At 41.8% G+C, this 24,434-nt stretch overlaps 1 protein-coding gene across 4 annotated transcripts in view; it reads right to left on the bottom strand.

Annotated features, from left to right (window-relative positions):
• Positions 1 to 6,301: 6,301 nt before the first annotated feature.
• The window catches only part of LOC136856944 (rootletin), a 523,875-nt gene continuing 505,742 nt past the window's right edge, over positions 6,302 to 24,434 (bottom strand). For 3 of the 4 annotated variants that reach the window (XM_067135228.2, XM_067135226.2, XM_067135227.2), the window contains exons 13-16: positions 20,344 to 20,442; positions 16,446 to 16,721; positions 10,047 to 10,123; positions 6,302 to 6,681 (exon numbers count right to left, since the gene is read on the bottom strand). In XM_067135228.2, coding sequence (XP_066991329.2) covers positions 10,106 to 10,123; positions 16,446 to 16,721; positions 20,344 to 20,442 — 393 coding nt within the window. In that variant the 3' untranslated portion in view covers positions 6,302 to 6,681; positions 10,047 to 10,105. The remainder of the gene's footprint in view (positions 6,682 to 10,046; positions 10,124 to 16,445; positions 16,722 to 20,343; positions 20,443 to 24,434) is intronic. The other variant, XM_067135229.2, reaches the window with a different exon arrangement.

Here is a 24,434-nt window from a genome sequence, read left to right on the forward strand (position 1 = left end):
GCAGTCGGCTGTGGACAATATACCTATTTTAATTTTATGTCGTCCGGCTGCACGCATAACTGGTTAGCATGCTGGCTTTTGGCCCAAGGGACCCAGGGGGTCCCGGGTTCGGTTTACGGTCGGGTGGAAGATTTTAACTCTCATTAGTTAATTCCTATGGCTCGGGGACTGGGTGTTCGTGCCGTCTTCAGCATTGGACCTCATCTTAGGAAGGGTCTCATCCTCACAGACGTGCAGGTCATCTATACGGCGTCAACTCTAAAGGCCTGCACCACACCTCTCCGGAGGCAACACGTCATTATTATAAAAATTATGTGTAAGGGAAAAAATGCATTATATTAGCTTTAAGACAACAGCAATATAATTAAAAAATAATGATAATAATAATACACCTCTGTCTCTTTCATTCACTAACCATTATTTTTCCCCTGTGGGTTGGGGTGGCAGAATAACATTCACAGTATCCCCTACCTGTGGTAAGAGGTGACTAAAAGGGACCGCAGGGGCTATTAAATTTAAGAAAAGACTAGATAAACAACTGATAGGCAATCTGCTACCTGGGTGGAAAAACACGAGTTGAAGGGAAGCGTGAGTCACCGCGCACCTCATCCCTCCTGCAGTCATTGCAAGCACCTGATTGACGGATTCGTGAATTTTGAGACTCATTAGAATGTTTGCTTTGGCTACCAGTTTGTAGTCGTGAGTTTTGATGCTATTTGTTACTAATTATAGCCCGTGAGTTTTAAGACTCGTGAGTTTTGAGACATAACCCTAATTATTAGAAGTCCCCCTGCTGCATGGACGTTGGAAAACCCTGATCAGCTGCTGATAATTTTACAGTGGTCGCAAATGGGACACGAACTGGTCTTTCTTCACACTCTTGTTTACCACTGTAATGGAAGTGATCGCAAATGGGACACAACCGGAACGACTGCCCTTTATGCTATATTTATACAGTACTTCAAAACAATATTATAATTTACTTTTATAATGAATTCGCTTCATTTTAATTGAGCACTTGGGCTGAATCCTCAGCAGCCTGGGTTATATTCCTCAGGATGAAATGAATAATTTGTGAATTCATTCCAAAAATCTGCAAATAATACTGCTTGAACGCAGTAATACATCTAGCAAAATCGTGTCGTGCCATTTCGTCCAAATTCCACGAACAGAGGCAGGTAGTTAACTCTCTACCGGCCCACTAGAGCTATTTCGTCCAAACACCCATGATTGACAGTTTGACAGGTCTACAATAACTGTTTCATTTCATTGCGTTCCTTGTTGGAAATAGGTAATTTTTTGATGTTTGTAATAATGGACGTTACTCGCTCCGCTCGTTTGCCATTAGTCAACTGCTTATAATGTAAACAACGTAGTGAGAATAAAAACAAATATTTTCACAAATCAGGTGATATTTAAAATATATCCAAAGTTGCATTACTAAAACACCTGTTTAATTAAATATGTTATCATATATCAAGCAGGAATACTTGTTTATTTCATTAAAATTACATAGGGACTTTGAAGGACTTTGAGGACGGAGCCCTAAGGGAATTTAGGGAAATCATGTCCTTTCGAAATATCTAGGGAAAGCTGCCTTTATTTTGACACCTCAAACATCAAAATCGGACTAATAATAACAAAGTAGTTCACTGGACAAAAAATTCCTAAGGGAATTAAATATAATTCCGCCTCTGTGGTGTAGTGGTTAGTGTGATTAGCTGCCACCCCCGGAGGGCCGGGTTCGATTCCCGGCTCTGCCACGAAATTTGAAAAATGGTACGAGGGCTGGAACGGGGTCCACTCAGCCTCAGGAGGTCAACTGAGTAGCATCCTGGAAGTGGTTTTCCGTGGTTTCCCACTTCTCCTCCAGACAAATGCCGGGATGGTACCTAAGATAAGGCCACGCCCGCTTCCTTCCCTGTTCCTTGTCTATCCCTTCCAATCTTCCCATCCCCCCGCAAGGCTCCTGTTCAGCATAGCAGGTGAGGCCGCCTGGGTGAAGTATTGGTCGTCCTCCCCAGTTGTATCCCCCAACCCAGAGTCTGAAGCTCCGGAACACTGCCCTTGGGGCGGTAGAGGTGGGATCCCTAGCCGAGTCCGAGGGAAAAACCGACCCTGGAGGGTAAACAGATTAAGAAGAAGAAGAAATAAATATAATGTACTCACTATTAACTGCGTTCCTCGAGACTGCTATGAAGTCACGTTCAGCCAATTTTCACATTACTACAAAGGTTGATTAAAAACACAAAACAAATCTGGCAATGGAAGAAGCGGCCTTTCAGCCTTGTCAAATTTTGTGTCTATTTACAAATATATACAGCCTGTACAATGTATGCAGCAACTAATGCGTTGTCCGATGATGCAAATCAGTAACTTTTTTGTTCCTCTTAATCCATTTTAATTATGCAGGAGACGTTCCTCAAAAACTTTTCAATGACATGAAATGGCGTATGGCTTTTAGTGCCGGGAGTGTCCGAGGACATTTTCGGTTCGCCAGATGCAGGTCTTTTGATTTGACACCCGTAGGTGACCTGCGCGTCGTGATGAGGATGAAATTATGATGAAGACGACACATACACCCAGTCCCCGTGCCAGCAAAATTAACCAATTAAGGTTAAAATTCCCGACCCTGCCGGGAATCGAACCCGGGACCCCTGTGATCAAAGGCCAGCACGCTAACCATTTAGCCATGGAGCCGGACAACTGTTCAATGTCTCGTGACTTCTCCAATTTATTAATTGCTCTTTCTATTCTGTTGTCCATTACAATGTGCTTGTTTCTCCTCATTAGACCTTCTAAGTTTAGGTCAATCCTGATGATTTTCGTGTCAGAATAATCTGCTTCTTTCTTTAGTGCCATAATTATGTGTTTTATTCGAGGGTGTGGTTTGCCAATGATTGCATTCAAGCGACGGTTCCATCCTTCCACAGCGTTGTTGGTACGATGTCGCCTGTCGGTACAATTCCATGCATCAATTGCGAAATAAGGGTTTTCTAACCACTGGTCAATGAAATAGTAAAAAAAAAAAAAAAAAAAAAAAAAAAAAAACTTATTGAGTTTTCCATGTGCTACAGCGACACTATGGATGTGTAGCCAGCCTTCCTCCACATCTGTGGTCTTTAAAAAGGCCAGAGCAGCGCACATTCTCACGAAGTCTCGTATTTCCTGGCGTGTGTTGTAATCTTTCGCAAGCCCAGGGTTTTGTACATTCCTCCATAGATTTTGTGAAAAAGGAAAAAAACACCCATGAAATTCTGCATCAGGAAATGCAGTACCGATTGCCTCGATCACTCCAGCTTCGAAATCTGCGCTTAATGTCTCAGGGGACCAGTCTGGAATCACGCGAAGAATGGCATTAAACAGGCGAATGTAAGTTTAGTTTAGTTTAGTTTAGTAATGTTTTATTTTACCTGGCAAGATTAAGGCCTTTCTCTTGTCAGGAAGTTATGCGAAAACTACGGGGGTTACGTTTGTTTCTTCCACAGTTTCTCCTAGTTCTACATGGATGTGTACAAATGAGAAAATTGTTTGCTAAGACTCTTAAAGGTGCCATCCATGAAACAATTCTTATTTTCTTTTAATATAGTTCCCACCACAGTCGTCAGCTAGTAAGAAATTATTTCCATCTGCCACCTTCAAACTTTCTGAAACCAACTCAACTTCATCTCGATGATTGGGTTCAGCCTGAATTCCCTGAGCATCCCTTCGCTGTCTATGCAGAGTAGACTTACAGTTATATAACTGAGGAATTCTGGTAACTAGTTCAAATCCGGATAGTAGAAGAGGTTTGAATTTGTCGTCCAAAATCCGAAACCAAATGGAACTAACTATACTATCTATATGAATAAAATAAGCGTTCTGTCTGTACCTTGCTTGGAATAGTGAAATGTTGGCATAAATTCATGTATTATACATCGTAGAAGCCGAATCGAACTTTATCTCAATTTCTGTCTGTGTGTCTGTCTACCTATCTATCTATCTGTCTGTCGAGCAAGACGTCGTTCGCAGAATGTAAACTCACTGCGCTAGTTTACTTCCTTCGGCCTTCAGCCTCAGGATTTGCAAGGAGTTCAAACTCAATTTAAATTAATATATGCCCATTTAAAAGCCAGTGGGGCGGAGTCCTAGAGTACAGGGTGTAAATATTGTCACTAATAAAACCTACCTGTGAAATCGATTTATCGGTTTCTTCGTGGGCTCTCTTCTTTCCGTGTATCATAGCCTTGTGGACTTCGTGCGCAGCCACATCAGGAACACACATATTATGGATTTCTTCTTGAATAATTTCGCGGTTTATAGTAAACACTTTTCCGCTACAAGAACGGTTAACAGAACGCCACACAAATTCACCACACTTCTTCGCATTCTTAACAGTATACCGATACCCGTTAAGTAATAAACTAGGTTGACACCTTGTGGTGGTTGAAAACTCCATAATAAACAAAGATGTTAATTCATAGAGATCATTCGAACGAATTAAGTCTCTGTTCATAAACAAAGGTGGGGAGGGAAGGAATGGAATGTCACAGCAGGGGTGGGTGGGAAATCTCACAAACTCTGGTTGTGGACGTAAGCGTTAACCTGCACTGCCTCAACCCTTGTCAACATTTCGTCTGGACGAGATGGCACTCATTAAGTTGTGCAATAAGTTGTAAAACCGAGCTGGACCAAATGGCGCGTTTTTCAAGGAAATTTGTTGCTGGACGAAATGGCACTAAACCAGCAAAATTACTCACCTTAAAGAAGCTTGTCTTTCAGGCACAGTGAGCCGGATAAGTACAGAAGTTTCCTTGATGCCACCACCAAAGGGATCTACTGCACAATTAACAATCTTCACCATCAGAGCTAACGATGTTTAGGGGACGTAACAATCGAATCAGACTTTCCCCTCACGATAGAGTAAAGCAGCCATAAAGTTATATTAGAGTTATTATGGAATTAACTGTAACTTTCCTGTCAATATTGATCGAAAGGAATGAAATATCACTTACATAATGAAGATGATTATTGGAAAAATTAATTTGAAATGTTTTTGCAGTGACTTTGAGATCGCCATAAACTTTTAAAAATTGAAGTGTACAAATTGAGAAAGAAATAAAGGATCTGGATTACTTGATATGTCTCAAAGTCACTGTAAAAGAAGATCAGAAACACATTAAAATATATTTTGGAAATGCCATACTTACCACATCACTTCTACCCACGTTAGTCCTTGGAGAATTTGTAGAAAAAGCATCCTGACATTATTTTTGTTACCATTAACAACACTGCGGAAGGATAATGCCCTTGGAGTAATCAAACCACTGCTCTCCTTACTCTATACGAAAGCCAACATTCTCTCGTGTACTTTCTATACGTGTCTGATAACTTGTATTTGTGTAATGTTTTTATACGTAATGATTCAAGAAAGGGTGGGAAAATATACATCGTGATTTAAAAATCAGGAATCATTTCGGAGGTTTCTTTCTTCTTTTTCCTTTTTCTGATTGTTCAACCAAGGAGCCAGATATTTATTTTACTCCAACACAATATTAGGGTGTTTTAACAGTGACCTTATATTTTAAAAGTAAAATACACCCATGTGATAAAGCAACATAAAACTGCAATTGATTCGTAAATGCATAGATTCATTAAGGAAGGTTTAAATCATATCTGCCATTGGAAATTACTTAAGAAAGACGACACCGGGCGAGTTGGCTGTGCGCGTAGAGGCGCGCGGCTGTGAGCTTGCATCCGGGAGATAGTAGGTTCGAATCCCACTATCGGCAGCCCTGAAGATGGTTTTCCGTGGTCTCCCATTTTCACACCAGGCAAATGCTGGGGCTGTACCTTAATTAAGGCCACGGCCGCTTCCTTCTAACTCCTAGGCCTTTCCTATCCCATCGTCGCCAGAAGACCTATCTGTGTCGGTGCGACGTAAAGCCCCTAGCAAAAAAAAAAAAAAAAAAAAGACGACACATAACAATAGTAAGACGGGGCACTGTAAGTACAGGGGCTGACAAGCAAACGACTGGATCCATTCGCCACGTAGGCGTACTTTTTGTCAACATGGTCCCTGTTACCATATCATGATATGTTTTTATAACCAGGGTGTCAGTCCTGGGCCCCAGACTAAAAACCAGAGGTATAGTGATATTTAAGTAGAATTTGAGGATTAGAGTTGGTAAGGAATTATTCTTATATTCAGGGAAATGTCATACTCAGAATAGCCATCCAAAACCATCATAAAGCGGAGTCAAACCAATAAACTTTGGTTCTCTATTACTATAAAGATATTAACAATAATTTCAACTATAAATAAAGCTCACTCTGACGAACATACTTTAATAATGGTAAGGTTACAGTAAATTTCGGCTCACACACTACAGCATTCTGCGCTCAAAGGAACACATGCCCTCAGATACAAATAAAAAGAAATATTCCATAAAAGTTGGGCAGAGACACCTTGATGCGCAAGTAACAGTCGTTGGAGGACGTCCTGTGTTGATCTACACGCTCTTCTAGACACAATAAACATTACATACAAACACTGTCTACATAAATACATATTACGATCGAGTCCTTTATATCAAGTCGATTCGCCTTGAATAATTCGGGCGTCTTGTACATTATAACATATTTTTCTAAGTCTAGATTCGACCTGGTCCCCGTGGAATTCTAGAACTCAGGCACGAAAATCTGAAACAAAAGATAATATATAAGATAAATATATATTTCAAGAAATTAAAACATGTTGATCTGGAATGAGACTAACCCTTCAACAATATTAAGGATAAGGTATCAAGCAGAGTATCCTAATCAGAGCTTGAAGTCTGTTGTACAAATTTTCATTCGTATATTCAATCCACCACGAAATATTGTCAGAATAAACCTCTGCATTGGAATTAACACTGCATTCGACATTTCAGAAATCATATCAAGCACCCATCAAAGTCCGAAAGACATTTTTCAGAAATGTAATGTATTGCATTGTTAAAGAAATAGTTTATATTCAGTATAACATATAAAGACTGTTTTAAAAGTAGGCTAAATATAAAACCTAAGTGATTTTCTATGTCTTCTTATAAACAAAAGATAATGAAAACTATTTGAAACAATAATTAAATATATGTCATGCCATTTTCTTTTGATAATTTTGTTATTTTTTACATTGACGACCGATAACTTGAGGGCAGGGCGGTGCATATTTTCAATTGCAGTAATTTACTCTGCGGATTTTCTATTTCAAAAACGCGCAGAAATTACTGTTGGGCTAAGTGGTAGTCAACCTACCTTGGTTTTTTTTTGAGTTTACAAATAATTCACTGTTCAAAACTGAAATTTGTCTCACCTAACTGAATAAAAGATACATTCCCCTCTAGTAACTAGCAGCAAATACCAAATACACAGCAAAGAAAATAAATAATACATATGTATATATATTCCAGACATCACAGCCGCACAAGCAGTCTTACTTTTCAAAAACATATCAGCGTTGAAAATTCGATTACTATTGAAATTATTCGTGAAGGTTTGGCAGCCGGTGTTGGTCTTCCAAGCCTTTGAATCCCCGTGTTCTCGAACAGTCTTGATAACATTTTTGTGACCGCAATTAATTATCAAATTCATGAACTTGCAATAACATTTCCTGTTATAATAAGCACTTTACAACAAGGATTAAAACAAGATAAACAGCGGTGACCAGCATTATTGCGTAAAAGGGTATTCACTTACTGAGAACTGCATGTTTGGGGCATGTTGCAGGAAGGAACAATTTGAAACAACCAAGATATTGCATGAAAGAGTATTGAAAATACTTTTCAACCTACCGCTGAGTTTCCTAATCAGAGCTTGAAGTCTGTTGTACAATTTTTCATTTGTACATTCAATCCACCACGAAATATTGTCAGAATAAACCTCTGCATTGTAGTTAACGCTGCATTCGACATTTCAGAAATCATATCAAGCACCCATCAAAGTCCGAAAGACAACTTTGTACGAATATTGTACCATTCTGCCACTTACTTGTCTCCGTCAAAAAGCTTCGGTTAGCACGACGTTTAAGCTAACGAGTAAGTCATAAGCTGATACACCCCAATAATTCCTGTAAGACTAATTCAGATATCCGTAGGTGCTACGTTAGAAGTGGGTCAAAAATTAAGGGGTTGCATCCGGGAGATAGTAGGTTCGAGCCCCACTATCGGCAGCCCTGAAGATGGTTTTCCGTGGTTTCCCATTTTCACACCAGGCAAATGCTGGGGCTGTACCTTAATTAAGGCCACGGCCGCTTCCTTCCAACTCCTAGGCCTTTCCTATCCCATCGTCGCCATAAGACCTATCTGTGTCGGTGCGACGTCAAGCCCCTAGCAAAAAAAAATTAAGGTAAGGTAAGGTAAGGGTGTATTCTGCCCGAAGGCAGGTCCGAACTTCCTGAGCCGGAGTTTACGTACGATAGGGTGGCCAGTTCCTTTCTGCTCCTCCATTTCCTTACTCACCACCAACAGCGCGTGGAAACCCATCCAAATCGCGACCATGTCCAATGTTGCTTAACTTCGGAGATCTCACGGGATCCGGTGTTTTAACACGGCTACGGCCGTTGGTGGTCAAATATTCATGGATCACAAATACATACGTTTACATCTGGTACAAATCCATTACGGAATTTACTCTGTACATATTTCTAATAGCCTAGGAGAGACATTCACATTGTTTCTCTTTAAAGTGTACACTAGTTTACTACCCCATGCCAAACAATGTACTACCAAGGCCAGTGCTGAATATAAATCTCCTGCAGATAATCAAGGGATTTATTGAGTCTGGAGGATACGATACACAAAATGTCGTTAGTTATTAACAGTTAGGCCCACATTATTAGTTATACAATTTTTGGTCTAGTAGTAACTAGCTACTCCCTTCTAGAGCCATCCCTGATTCTTTACCTTTACAAATTTGTGGTTTATAAACACAGTCCACTACCTGTTATTATAATGTCAAATCATTCCAACATCAGGTGAATGTTTTCCTAACAAGGACATTAAGATCATGACAAAGTCATCACCAGCCAATCTGAAAGTGTCCGCATAAAACAAGTCCTGTACAGGGCAACTGTTGAAGTTTCACGAATGCGTGTTAGCACAATAACTCAATTTACACGAACAATATTCGTCAGTAGTCGTTAAATTGTCATCTATAATCAGTGTTTATCTCAGAGGAAGGAGGATTCCTTTAAATTTCAAAGCACTACAGTACCTTTTATCACAGTGAAGTTCCACCTACTGTGCCTATCTACTGTAATTATTATTATTATTATTATTATTATTAATATTATTATTATTATTATTATTATTATTATTATTATTATTATTATTATTATTATTATTATTATTATTATTATTATTATTATTATTATTATTATTCAGTATCTAAGGTAAAATAATGTATACAACACACATGCCCGTTTTACAAATTTTACAATGCACACTTCTCTTCCATTAAAATGAAATATTCACCACAGGCGTGGGGAGAAAAAGCTGTCTCATGTACACTCGACATTTAATGATCAATTTGGTCATCTTTTCTCCGGTGGAAATACGATCGTAGTAACCATTTTTTGCCTTACGTCGCACCGACACAGACTGGTCTTATGGTGTCGATGGGAGAGAAAAGGGCTAGGAGTAGGAAGGAAGCGGCCGCGGCCTTAATTAAAGTACAGCCCCAGCATTTACCAGGTGTGAAAATGGGGAACCACGAAAAACTATATTCAGGGCTGCCGACAGTGGGGTTCGAACCCACCATCTTCCGGATGCAAGCTCACAGCTGTGCGTCGCTAACCGCACGGCCAACTCGCCCAGTTACGCTTGTGATAAAAATGAATATTGCAAACCATATATTTTTTGTCTCACTGGTGGATTCTGTATCATACCATTCCTCCTCGTAGAAGAAACTTCAAGTTAAAAAATAGGAGTGGTTGAGGAATGCGTATTATGAAGTGGTTGGAAAAATTTGCTATGGGGGATTGATGAAAGAATAAGAACAGCTTTGTTGCAGTTCGTCGATGAACTTACCTTTGGAATGTATCACCATCCCCACTTTTCAAGTTGTACTTCAGGTGATGTGATATAGATCATATGTGGGCGTTTCTCTGAAATAGAATACAAATGTTAAGGCTTAGGTATAGTGATCCAAAAGTACATCAGAAGTTACACTTGAGGACAAGCAGCATTGAACACTCTCTAGAAATCTTGTTTTAAATGATCATCTATACCAGGGGTTACCAAAAGGCGGCCCGCGGGCCGCATGTGGCCCGCGAAGACATTTTTGCGGCCCGCGAGAGCACTGTAAGAAATAATGTGAAGAAAAGTCACAAAAATATTTAATAGCTCGTTCAAAAACGTATTAATTTTTATACAGCATAAAGACTCAAGTTAAAACTAATCTTCTTTAATACTAGTTCTTCTTTTCAAGTATTGATGATGATGCTTGGTGTTTTAAGGGGCCTAACATCGAAGGTCATCGGCTCTTTTCAAGTATTCACTTGTTCTCAATAGATTGCTGTATTTTTAATTTTAAAATCATTTAAAATCCAAATTTCATGTAATAATGTGATTTTTGCATCCCACTGACTACTTTCGATGGTTTTCAGAGACACCGAGGTGTCGAAATTTTGTCCCACAGGAGTTCTTTTACCTGCCAGTAAATTTACCGACACGAGGCTGACGTATTTGAGCACCTTCAAATACCACCGGACTGAGCCAGAATCGAACCTGCCAAGCTGTGGTCAGAAGGCCAGCGCCTCAACCGTCTCAGCCACTCAGCCCGGATCCAAATTTCCCTCTTTTATGCAAATTTAAAATAACGTTTTAAGCAATTAAAATGATCAAACCCTCATTTCAATTGAACTATGCATATTATTTCATAACAGTGCTTCTGTACTATTTGCAGAATTTTACGAAAATTGGTCTATTCAAGTGCGGCCCGCGAACATGACTAAGGGTTCCAAAATGGCCCTCGAGCCCTTACAAATTGGAAACCCTTGATCTATACTATCATGAGGCGAGAGAAGCAGAGGGGCCAACGATACTAAATCTCGGCACAAAACTATCTCACTCACATTACTCGTCCTCTATGTATTGCGTATTTTGAATGTGTTAATCGAGAATCATTCATTATTTCAGCCCATCGTAAGCCACACCCGGAGGTCCGGGTTCGATTCCCGGCTCTGCCACGAAATTTGAAAAGTGGTACGAGGGCTGCAACGGAGTCCACTCAGCCTCGGGAGGTCAACTGAGTAGAGGTGGGTTCGATTCCTACCTCAGCCATCCTGGAAGTGGTTTTCCGTGGTTTCCCACTTCTCCTCCAGGCGAATTTCGGGATGGTACCTAACTTGAGGTCACGGCCGATTCGTTCCCTCTTCCTTGTCTATCCCTTCCAATCTTCCCATCCCCCATCAGCATGTTCAGCATAGCAGGTGAGGCCGCCTGGGCGAGGTACTGGTCATCCTCCCCAGTTGTATCCCCCGACGCAATGTCTCACAATCCAGGACACTGCCCTTGAGGCGGTAGAGGTGGGGTCCCTCGCTGAATCCGAGGGAAAAGCCAACCCTGGAGGGTAAGCAGATTAAGAAAGGAGAAAGAAACTGAATTCTCCTGCTTCTTACAATGTACGGTGTAAAGGAAAAAAATATAGTATTGCTTTTGCATGACTCTTGATAACGTGATGTTTAAACGCGTGTTACCTCTTGTATTTCTATAGATGAATGGCGTCAGGGGTTGTTTTTTTTTTTTTTTTTTTGTATTACAAACACAATGTGTCCGCCTCTGTGGTGTAGTGGTTAGTGTGATTAGCTGCCACCCCCAGGGGCCCGGGTTCGATTCCCGGCTCTGCCACGAAATTTGAGAAGTGGTACGAGGGCTGGAACGGGGTCCACTCAGGCTCGGGAGGTCAACTGAGTAGAGGTGGGTTCGATTCCTACCTCAGTCATTCTGGAAGTGGTTTTCCGTGGTTTCCCACTTCTCCTCCAGGCGAATGCCGGAATGGTACCTAACTTAATGCCACGGCCGCTTCGTTCCCTCTTCCTTGTCTATCCCTTCCAATCTTCCCATCCCTCCACAAGGCCCCTGTTCAGCGTAGCAGGTGAGGCCGCCTGGGCGAGGTACTGGTCATCCTCCCCAGTTGTATCCCCAGACCGAGAGTCTTAAGCTCCAGGACACTGCCCTTGAGGCGGTAGAGGTGGGATCCCTCGCTGAGTCCGAGGGAGAAACCGACCCTGGAGGGAAAACAGATTACGAACGAACAAACACAATGTGCTTTCTTCCCACAATTAGGAGCATTGGTTTTACAGACGTACTAACAGATTTGTCGTCACTAATCCTGTATGACGTGAGAGACAAGTGGAAATGGGAACTTGGTATTCATTACTGGCATTGGCGACAAAGATGCCTGTTCTTGAGGGTAAGACTAGCGGAGGACATACTGAATTGCAAGTCTAACATTTGTCATGTCCGGCCCCACGGTGTAGGGGGCAACGCGTCCGCTTGTCACCCTGCGGCCCCGGCTTCGATTCCCGGCCGGATCAGGGTTTTATAATTGTAATTAATTGCCCCGTCCTGGGGATTGGGTTTTTGTGACGCCCTTAATGTTCCTTTCCTCACAAACAACATTCCATACTACCTCCATTCCAATAACACGCAGGTTCATACAATATGGTGCCACTAGGGGCAAAAGATCCACATGGGTCGACGCACCGAACAAATAACATTTTATAAAAAATAAAATTTAAAAAAACGTTTGTCACCATTGATTTTAAAATAGCTCGCCTCTGTGGTGTAGTGGTTAGTGTGATTAGCTGCCACCCCCAGAGGTCCGGGTTCGATTCCCGGCTCTGCCACGAAATTTGAAAAGTGGTACGAGGGCTGGAACGGGATCCACTCAGCCTCGGGAGGTCAACTGTGTAGAGGTGGGTTCGATTCCCACCTCAGCCATCCTGGAAGTGGTTTTCCGTGGTTTCCCCATTTCTCCTCCAGGCGAATGCCGGATGGTACCTAACTTAAGGCCACGGCCGCTTCCTTCCCTCTTCCTTGCCTATCCCTTCCAATCTTCCCATCCCTCCTCAAGGCCCCTGTTCAGCATAGCAGGTGAGGCCGCCTGGGCGAGGTACTGGTCATTCTCCCCAGTTGTATCCCCGACCAAGAGTCGGAAGCTCCAGGACACAGCCCTTGAGGCGGTAGAGGTGGGATCCCTCGCTGAGTCCGAGGGAAAAGCCGAACCTGGAGGGTAAACAGATGATGATGATGATTTTAAAATACCCATAGAAAAGTTAAAAGTTACAAGCTGTTCAATCTGCCCTCGATTACAAATTGCTTTAAATTATCTAAAAACCAAAAACCAACCCCACGGCACTTAACGCCCTTGAAAGGGCCTTGGCCTGCCCAGAGACCGCTGCTCATTCCGAAGGCCTGCAGATTACGAGAGGCCGTGTGGTCAGCACGACGCATCCTATCGGCCGTTATTTTGGGCTTTCTCACCGTCAGATAGCGCCTCAATTCTAATCACGTAGGCTGAATGGATCTCGAACCAGCCCTCAGGTCGAGAGAAAAATCCGTGACGTGGCCGGGAATCGAACCTGGGGCCTCCGGGAAAGAGACAGACATGCTACCCCTACACTATGGGGCCGGCTTAAATTATCTAAGCATCATTGAAAATATATTACAGTCCCAAGAATGGAAACAAGAAATACAAATGTTATGGCTACTCGACTCCCAACTTGGAATGATCTAAACCCGACAACGAAGGTCATAAAAGCGAAGCACGTGATGGTTCAGAAAAAAGTGGACAATTTTTCAGTTTAAAACTGTAAATAATTGGGATCTGTGGCTGTTTTCTAGTCTGCTCCTGGTTGACTCAGCTAGCCGCTCACATAAGTTTTCTCCACCATCCGATTCCATCTGCTACAAAGGTTATGCGAGGAATGGTGTTGATCATATTGACCGTATCTCGTCCTAAAGTCAACAATGTATCCTAAAGCATGTCACCAAAACTACCTAACCCATACTTCCCAGCGTTCTATCTCATTGTCTTAGCTGAGTTAGCTATTTCTTCAATTTATTTGTGGCAGATTACACCTGTCCTTTCGAACTCGATCCACTCAAAAGTGACGCCTGGACAGTCTTTCATTTTCCTGATTTTTCATGGTCCTTCACGATACCTTCATTCTTCGAGCAGTCAGGGTAGGCCTACACACTCTTTAAATTATTTAAATGTCACAAGAAGACGATCTCGTTGTCTTGTTCCATAAATCACCAGGAACTACGATCGTAGCACAAATGAGAAGACCAATTACAAACGTAGGCATCATTCATTTCCCCACAGAAGCCGATAGACGTTGTTTTGGACTTAGTTCCACCCGTACTTTTCTTTTTTTTGCTAGGGGCTTTACGTCGCACCGACACAGATAGGTCTTATGGCGACGATGGGATGGGAAAGGCCTAGGAGTTGGAAGGAAGCGGCCGTGGCCTTAATTAAGGTACAGCCCCAGCATTTGCCTGGTGTGAAAATGGGAAACCACGGAAAACCATCTTCAGGGCTGCCGATAGTGGGATTCGAACCTACTATCTCCCGGATGCAAGCTCACAGCCGCGCCCCACCCGTACTAAGTAGCACGCCGGATAACGAGATTTCCCTATCGGCTTCTGTCTGCCGCCAGGTCTTCTGCTTCATCGCAGTAGACATCTATCGGAGAAAGATCCGTGGCAAATGTTCGGCGCCAGGTGTTGCATAGCCTCCTTTTTTCCTCTGTGACTATTTCCATGTATCCACACCAGTGCATTTGGGATCTTCTCATTATCCATCAGCAGAATGAAACGCAAATCGTAGTCTTCTTTCGACAACTACTTTGTGCAAGCTACAGTAGACCACTTTGGCTGCTAAGTTGCTTGTGAGCTGACAGCTACTAATTAATAATTAATTTGTAAAGTATTAAAACTAATATTCGTATGGCCTAAGCAATAGCGTGGAGGCATTTTATTTTGACATCATCTAGGCTCTATGTTAGTAAATTTCGATGCTCCGTTTTACTCTAAGCCTCGTACGTGGCAGACTAAACCGGATCTGTCTTGGGCTTCTATGGCTGAGTATTAATATTTTTGTCCGGTGAACACCAAATGTGTCACCAGAGGTCTTTTATCACCATCAGCGTATGACATGGAGTGTCGAATGGACATTTTTCCCGTTCTTCAAACATCCGAGTACCTCTGCTGGGTTTCTACCCGTTATCTTGGGATCTAAAAAGCCGGCACTGATCCATCATGATCCATCATACTGTCCACTTCCCGATTATCATACTTCTGCTTAAATCTCAGAGCAATGCTACGCAGTTACATCGAGAAATATGTAGCCCTCACCCTTCAAAGGTACTGCTGAGTACTTCTAGATTTAAGTAGGGTATTAATTACTCTCGAAGACAGCTTGAAGGGATCTGACACACGATTTCAAAAGAGAACCTCTCACAGTTTAATATGTCATCAACTCAGACCTTCAGTAAGAACGCCAAACATACGTTCAGATATCGAAATTAGTATGAATGGCTAGGATAATTAATAAGGGACAAGGAATGATGTAACAAGGACGGAGAGTAAAATAACAATTTTCAACGGCACCAGCTAACATATATGAAGCCTTTGTCATCCCATTTAAGACCGCATATCATGAAGAAATCTGTCAATATTTTAAATTACCTACCGATAATAAAATGAATGATTACAATACAACACAACACTCGAAGAAAACTAAGATATCTTGGGATATGAGGGAACTAGACAAACACAGACAACTGTTAAACTTGAAAAACAGAGAAATGGCCACCTATACTATAAACGCATGCATAATGATTAAGGAATATTTCGTAAACGATTGCTTAGGAATAAAATAAGTAGTGAAGGAAGTATAGGAACAACAAGTTAAGAACAAAATAGACAATAATACATCTTTTGAAGATAGAAAGCAAAAGCGGGAAAAAACGAGCTCACAATGAGGTTGAGTAGCTTGGCGTGAATAAATTGGTTGAAGTGGAAAGAAGAAAAATGGCAGCTGAAGAGAGGGAAGAGGAAAAGTAAATCTAAATAGTGATTCAAGGATGAATGGTATGATAGAGAAGAAAGCAAAAGTGAGAAGAAATGAAGCCAAAGGACAACAGCTGAAGAAGCAATAAAAAAGCCAGCTTATAGTTTTACACCTCATTCAAGATCCATAACGTAAAGCAAGGCGGAGAAATAGAGTAAAAAGGAAAGACGGGATGATAACGAAAGAGACAGAGAGAAGAAAATAGCAAGCCACGGTAAAAAGGCAGGAAGGCAGAATAGACTACAGAAAAAAGAGTCGCAACTGGGAAACAGAGATGACGGCTGAGAAGTAGACAGTGGGTAAGCACATCCGAAGTGGCACAACAAATTGTTGGACTGCATTAGTACCTTGGAGGCCGGCTCCTCCTCTGGGGTTAAAATATTGTCGTTCACTGGTGTTTGGACGGAAGTGATGGCCTCTACCTCGTGTGAGCTGGAGCCCACGACTCCCAGCGCCTCCTCCAACTCCTCCTGTGCGCTCCTGGCCATAGCGTCTCTATTCGCCATGCTCACCTCTTCTAACTCCCGATCCTTCTCCGCCAGCAGATTTGTCAGGTGGATCAGCGTCTTTTCATCATCGTTCTTCTGCTTCTCCATGCACGTTCTCAGATCCTGGATAGTTATCTGCAACATGGAGGAATCAAGCTTTCTGAGTTTCGAAATTTTCGCTGATATGTATTTATTAACAAGTTACGTCCTTGAAATAATAATAAATAATAATAATAATAATAATAATAATAATAATAATAATAATAATAATAATAATAAATGGAACTAATTACTTAGTTGGAGGCATATTAAAACTTGGAGTTTAACATTTATCACTTTTACAAGCAAAGGGTTCTTCTTGGCGGCGGTATCAGATAAAAACGATCGCATTTTAGGTCTATACATTATACATGTATCAAGCTGAGGAAGATGGAAATGTGATTGCACAATCGTGTTTATGGAATCCTGGAATTATTCATAAAGAGGGCTGCCTCAGCGCGTCAGTAAATCTACTAAGTGAAGTTTCTCGCATTTAATGTTATTAAATACTATCCAAACGTGCTGGGTTACGATCTCGCTCTCGAAAATAGAAGGTTAATGCCTAATCAAGCATGCTATGGAGCTGGACTCACAAACATGAAGTCTTATAGCAAGCTCTTGTAGGCCTATATCAGCTGCTTGTATACAAATAGATCAAATCCATACTCACGTTGAACAACGTTTCCCACGATATATCTGAAGTTTAGCAACTATTTGTTTCCTAGTCTTTTAACATCGCACTAACACAACAAAGGATTTTGGCGACGGAAGGATGAGCCAACCCTCTAGTATAAAGACATCCTCAATAACCCGTGAAGTTATCTGACTGGCTAAATTCATCAGCTGATAAAATGAGAATTATTTATTTCAAATTGTTTGTCAGCACGGCCAACCCTCTAAAGCTTACATGCCCGGTTGACTTTGATTCCGACCATCCTGTATATATTTCCACATCATATCGACAAAGGTTGCCTGCTGCCATTTCTTGATGGATACAGTACTTTTGTATCCATCTCTTAGCACAGGCCAGAGTAAAGTGTAGCTTCCACCGAAGTCCCAGTCTCATCCATGGCTGTGACAATATGGAAGCTGCTGGGGTATGGGTGGTGCTGAGTAATGACATTCAGTGCACGTCTAGTGCATCTGAGTGTTATGAAAGGTGTTGTTCATAGGGTCAGTCGTGCTGCAATAGCACTTTCTGACCCAGTGAGGAAAGCAATGGCAAACTACCTCACTCCTCGTCTTGCCTAGTACGCCTCATTTTGGTGCTGCCATTGGTTTTTGCGGTTTCCTTATAACCGCATGACTTTTGGTGGTGCTATTTGAGGATCCAACCAGCCTCTGGGCTGATGACCTAACAGACACACATCGACAAAGGATTTCCGTCAAATAGTAAAAGGAGCTTCATTCCTTACATTACTAACATTGTGATAATAAACATGACCGCTTATAGTAATTTAGTGCTTCCTTGTATGAGTATCCACAATAAAATACTGTGATCACACTCGAGTGAGATGGCTACGCTGTTCGCGTCACGTAGATTTGAGCTTGCGTTCGGGAGATAGATGATTCGAATCCTACCGTGGGCAGTCTTGAGGATTGTTTTCCGTACTTTCCCATTTTTCTCACTAGGAAAATGCCTTTATTAAGGCCACGGGCAGCTTCTTACCACCCTTAAGTCTTTCCCATCCGTGCGACACCGAAAACCTTCGATATGTTAGTATGACGTTAAACCACTATCAAAAACAAACTTTGATTACCGGTACAGTTCCTATCATTTGATATTTTCAACTAAGTATGAACCTGTTTTTTATAAAATACATATGGTAGCAGATAGTACTAAAACTTTCTTTTTTACAGGTTGCTTTACGTCGCACCGACACAAATAGATCTTATGGCAACGATGGGAGAGGAAAGGGCTAGGACTGGGAAGGAAGCAGCTGTGGCCTTAATTAAGGTACAGCCCCAGAATTTGCCTGGTGTGAAAATGGGAAACCACGGAAAACCATCTTCAGGGCTGTCGACAGTGGGGTTCGAATCCACTATATCCCGCATACTGGATACTGGCCGCAATTAAGCGACTGCAGCTATCGAGCTCGGTACTGGAACTTTTACCAGTTCCTTTTGACAGGTAAAAAACAAAATAGTATAAGGACATTCTCAATACCAGAAATAGGCAAAAAAGTAAAGCAAAAAATCTTCTTAAAGACCATTTAGGCCCTTGGAGGAGTGGAATATAAAGGCTTCCTCAATCCGTAACCTCGGCATTCAGAGGTTAGAGTGGTTAGCTCTACGCCCGACCACTTTTAAACCGAGGAATTAACCTGCTACTTATTTCTTGGTGTAGTCTGGATGAGCCTCAGGGCCATGTGCACATCTAGGAGGGGAATTCTCGTTTCTTAAATGTTTCGACTTCCTGACGGGGAATCGAACCCACATATTTTTGGGTTAACCGAGCACACATTTACTGCCGCAGCTAAACATCCCTTATTTGGATAGGCACACGTATATAATATTTGTTCCTCTGAAAAATGTAAAAGGATACCCTCTACAGCAGGGCCTCTCAGGGTGCATGCGCGTAGTGCATGCACTGTGCACGGTGCAAAATACGACTTGGCTTGGTTGACCAGAGTGCAGACCCCCCACTCCTCGATTTGGAGCAATAGCGCTTACTCTCTCTTTCCTCACGCCTCTCTCGCTCGCTCCGCCTGTCTCCCTCTGCCCCACTTGCGCCGCAGCGCTCCAAATCCGGGCTGAGTTGAGCCGAGTATAGCCGAGTAGAGCCGAGCTTAGCCGAGTAGCCCAGAGACGAAGCGTTGATCCGAGCCATACCGAGCGGCACCGATGCACAGTGCACGGAGCCCTTGCGCCTCGCTCTGCACGCGTGAGATTTTGGGCGTTTGAGAGGCCCTGCTCTACAGTATCACAAGGAATTTTTTTTTTTGCTATTTTGTTTTACGTCGCACCGACACAGATATGTCTTATGGCGACGATGGGAGAGGAAAGGCCTAGGAAGTGCAAGGAAGCGGCCGTGGCCTTAATTAAGATACAGCCCCGGCATTTGCCTGGTGTGAAAATGGGAAACCACGGAAAACCATCTTCAGGGCTGCCGACAGTGGGGCTCGAACCCACTATCTCCCGATTACTGGATACTGGCTGCACTTAAGCAACTGCAGCTATCGAGCTCGGTCACAAGGAAATTATAATGATACTTAATTTGGTTCAGTGCAGGCATTATAAATGCCAAACACAGGTAAAATATTTGACAGTTCCTGTTAGGTATGTTTCGGAGATGAACAGGACAATTTTAACATTGGTGAGATTGGACAGTCGCCCATTATTAAGCTAGATATTTCAGTAGATGCTACTGGCTGTTGTATGCACAATTTTCTCTTATTGCTTACATTTATGCTGTGTCAAATTAAAGAGTAATCGCCATTTTTTTATTCGCAGAACTTTATAGTTATGGGAGGAAACAATGTTTTACATTCATATTTTGTATGACAGATATTTGCGGTCATACGAAGTTTCTATCTTAAGGCAAAGACAAATATTATCCGTTCATACTCGTATCTGTAATAAATTTAGTGTCAAATATATCTCTTCGATTATAATATAATTATTATTTTAATGGATATAAAAGATCAGAACTTATTGTTTGAGGTTTAAAACTACTCTATTTCCTTTTTGCATCAAATCTGTCATGTCGTTCACTCACCTTAAGCTCTTGCACTTCGGCTTTAAGTTGGTAGCACTCGTTGTGGGCAGACAGGCATTGTCTCTTGGCAATAGCAAACTGGTTCTTCAGTTTCTCAATCTGTAAAAAACGAGGAAGTATAACACAGATCTTCGAACCATGTAAAGTACATCTGCAGTTAAAGAACATGAGTTTCAGAATTAATCTAGCTACAATCAAGAGTTCAAGTTGTATTTATTTTGAATCTAGTAGCGAATAACTACAAAATTAAATAAGTAGTGCTAGACTCCCGATTTGTATTCAATAATATGTTAGAATGCAAACTAATTAGGTCATCAGGAGGCGTCGTCTAGGCCATTCTTCCGTACTGTGGTGAGAGTAACATTTCTAGAGGTTCTGGTAGGCCGAACCACTAATGTTCATGCAAAACTCACAGCACAACCTTTGTGCAAATTACAGTATACTCCTTACTCGTTCCATTAAGTTTGCATTGTAACCAACGACTGAATAAAAATCCGGGCTCTAGAATGACAATAAAAATGCATAAATACAAAACAAATCAAATATACAGGTAATCATAATCTATACAGAGAATAAAACTTCCCATACGGAAATATACTGATTTAATTTTTATTTAAACTCTTTGGGTCACAGGCTTCATCAGTATAATACAGTTACGTAAATATGATTGAAAATAACTTAAGCATGGCATTCGAGCAAAGAAGCTTTCATGATATATTTATAAAATAAATGCACGTACGAATTCATGATACGAAAATGATAATACTGTGGCGATAGATGGCTGTTGATTGATTGATTGATTGATTGATGTTCTGATATTTTTATACCGGATTGGTTGTTAGAGCCATCAGGTAAACGGCAAAACCATCTCCGAATAGGCAATGCGCCCGTGGAAGAGTGGAGCTTCCGCTATACGTAACCTCGACAGTAAGTGAGTTAGAGTTGTTAGCACTATGCCTGGTCAACTTTCCTCCCAGGAATTAATCTGGTGAAGGCTGAGTGAATCTCAGGGCCATATACCATTCCAGAAGTTTTAGTGGAGCCTATTTCTGTTCAGTTTCGACTCACTGCTAGGTTCTTCAGGCTGTCGAAATTAATTTATGAATAAAAATTTAGAAAATACATGAGAAAAGATAACATATAATTTATGAACTGACTGATATTATTGAGAAGTGTCCAATCAGTGAGGAGAGCCACAAGAGGACTACTTCATTAGTATATGTTATAACATTTCTACAATGTTATTCGAAGAGTTGACACAGGTTTTAACATAAATGTTTTTAGCACTTCTCAATAATATTAATCAGCGCATAACTTATCATACCGTAATAATTCTTCTTCTTCTCACGGCGCCACAGCCCCGAAGGGCCATGGCCTACCAAGCGACCGCTGCTCAGCCCGTAGACCTGCAGACCACGAAGTGTCATGTGGTCAGCACGACGATCCTCTCGGCCGTTATTCGTGTCTTTCTAGACCGTAATAATAATACCGAGGGAGTTGGTCGTGCGATTAGAGGTGCGCAGCTGTGATCTTACATTAGGGATATAGCGGGTTCAAACCCCACTTTCGGCAGCCCGAAGATGGTTTTCCGTAGTTTCCCATTTTCACACCAGGCAAATGCTAGAGTTGTACCTTAATGAAGGCCACGGTCACTTCCCTCCCACTCGTAGCCCTTTCCTGTCCCATCATCGCCATAAGACCTATCTGTGTCGGTGCGACGTAAACCAACTTGTAAAAAAATACATATAAAAATAATAATAGTAAGAGTGTATGGTTTCGTAGAACCTGATGATGCTTCTTCAAGAACGAGACATTATTTTAATTTTTTTTATTTTTCACATATATTTCCAGAATTGCCTGCTGCCATTTCTTGATGGATACAGTACTTTTGTATCCGTCCCTTGGCACAGGCGAGAGTAAAGTGTAGCTTTCACCGACGTCCCAGTCTCATCCATGGCTGTGACAATATGGAAGCTGCTGGGGTATGGGTGGTGCTGAGTGTTATGAAAGGTGCTGCTCATAGGATCACTCGTACTGCAATAGTGCAATAGCACTTTCTGACCCAGTGAGGAAAGCAATGGCAAACTACCTCACCCCTCGTCTTGCCTAGTACGCCTCATTTTGGTGCTACCATTGGTTTTTGCGGTTTCCTTATAACCGCATAACCTTCGGTGGTGCTATTTGAGGATCCAACCAGCCTCTGGGCTGATGACCTAACAGACAGACAGACAGACAGACAGACAGACAGACAGACAGACAGACAGACAGACAGACAGACAGACAGACAGACAGACATTTTTCATAAATTAGTTTCGACAGAGTGAAGAACCAAGCAGGTACAAAAAAAAAACAGAAGTGAAAATCTCGCTTCTTAAATTGTTCAATTTGCTCGCGAGGAATCGAACTTACGCCCTTTTTTTCCTAGTTGTTTTACGTCGCACCGACACAGATAGGTTTTACGGCGACGATGGGACAGGAAAGGGCTAGGAGTGGGAAGGAAGCGGCCGTGGCCTTAATTAAGGTACAGCCCCAGCATTTGCCTGATGTGAAAATGGGAAACCACGGAAAACCATTTTCAGGGCTGCCGACAGTGGGGGCCGAACCTACTATCTCCCGAATACTGGATACTGGCCGCACTTAAGCGACCGCAGCTATCGAGCTCGGTACTTACGCCCTTCGGCATGAACAAGCACACTTTCACCACCTCGGCTAGACAGTACCGCCATGAGCTAAGCACTCGTTGTCATTTCAAACATACTAAACTAATGATCAGGTATTTCCTCTTCTCATGACCCAATAACAAATTAAGTACTGCTATGACGCTTCTGCCAAGTTTCTTCATAGAGAAATGATCTATACCAGTAAAATTAACAGAAGCGGTTTGACAGATAGGGCTGGAGGGAGGGGGCATTCCACGTGCCATTGCATGCTGTTGCCTCATTCCTATATTCCTTTTTTCTTCCCTTCGCTTTCGGCTCACTTGTTCGTTCGTTCAGACCGCTGTGTTCTGTTGTACGTAACTCAGAAGTGGGAGGTTTGGCAAATCCAAACGATACGGGCCGACAAGCAGGCTTATCTCCATGGTAACAGCAGTTGATTCGCCCTAGTTTCCATGGCAACCATACCCCACCATCTGTCAGAACTCATCATTCAATATTACGACTGTAGTACAATAGTTTCTTCTTGCTAATGGTTTAACGTCGCACCAACTAAGACAGGTTTCTTTGGTGATGATGGGAGAGAAAAGAGCTGGGGCTGGAAAAGAAGGTTTTTCTTTCCGATGCATCGACACATGTAGGGCGTATGACGACGATAGGATAGGAAGGATTAAGAGCGGGAAGGAAGCGACCGTGGCATTAATTAAGGTATATCCCCAACATTTGCCTGAAATTAACATGAATAAACACGAAAGACATATTCAGAGCTACACGGCCCAAACCGCGGGGCCAACTCGTTCTGTGCAGCAGTTTTCCAATTTTTGTTTTCGATGTGGCGCTTAAGTGATTCACGCTCTGTCCTTATCAAAATACTTAAAATAATTCGTCCTTCTCAATTAGATTGGTCTACCGGGGCCAAGAAAATATTTCTACATAGATATACTGTAGGCCTATATGTACAGTGCGTATACATATTAGAAAGCATTTCTAACAACTGTAAATTTACGAACAAATTAAACTCAAAGGAGAGTTCTCTACTAGACTATTTGGACTGATTCTTTTAGAATTTGTAAAATCATACATTCTACTTCAAAAAAAAAAAAAAAAGAATCGAAAAATATTCAGTTCGTCTTGAGTAAATTTAGATAGGAATCTTCCCGAATCAAAGAAACATTTCTATCACCGACTACTCCTTCTATGTGGTCGTGTGATAAACTATGTGATATTTTTCAAGATACAGAGGTAAGCCCGAGTGAACAAACTCGTCAGTTCTATAACACGACAAATCGCAATATCCTGGGTGATCTGGGTTCAACAATGTATGTTTTGTTAAGTGACTTGTAGTGACCATACCTGAATAATATAACGATCTAGACACTCTATCTAATTCAAATGATGTATTTCTAAAATATAGTAGAGCGAATAAGATGAGAT

This window comes from Anabrus simplex, chromosome 1, assembly GCF_040414725.1.
Source record: "Anabrus simplex isolate iqAnaSimp1 chromosome 1, ASM4041472v1, whole genome shotgun sequence".
NCBI lineage: Eukaryota > Metazoa > Arthropoda > Insecta > Orthoptera > Tettigoniidae > Anabrus > Anabrus simplex.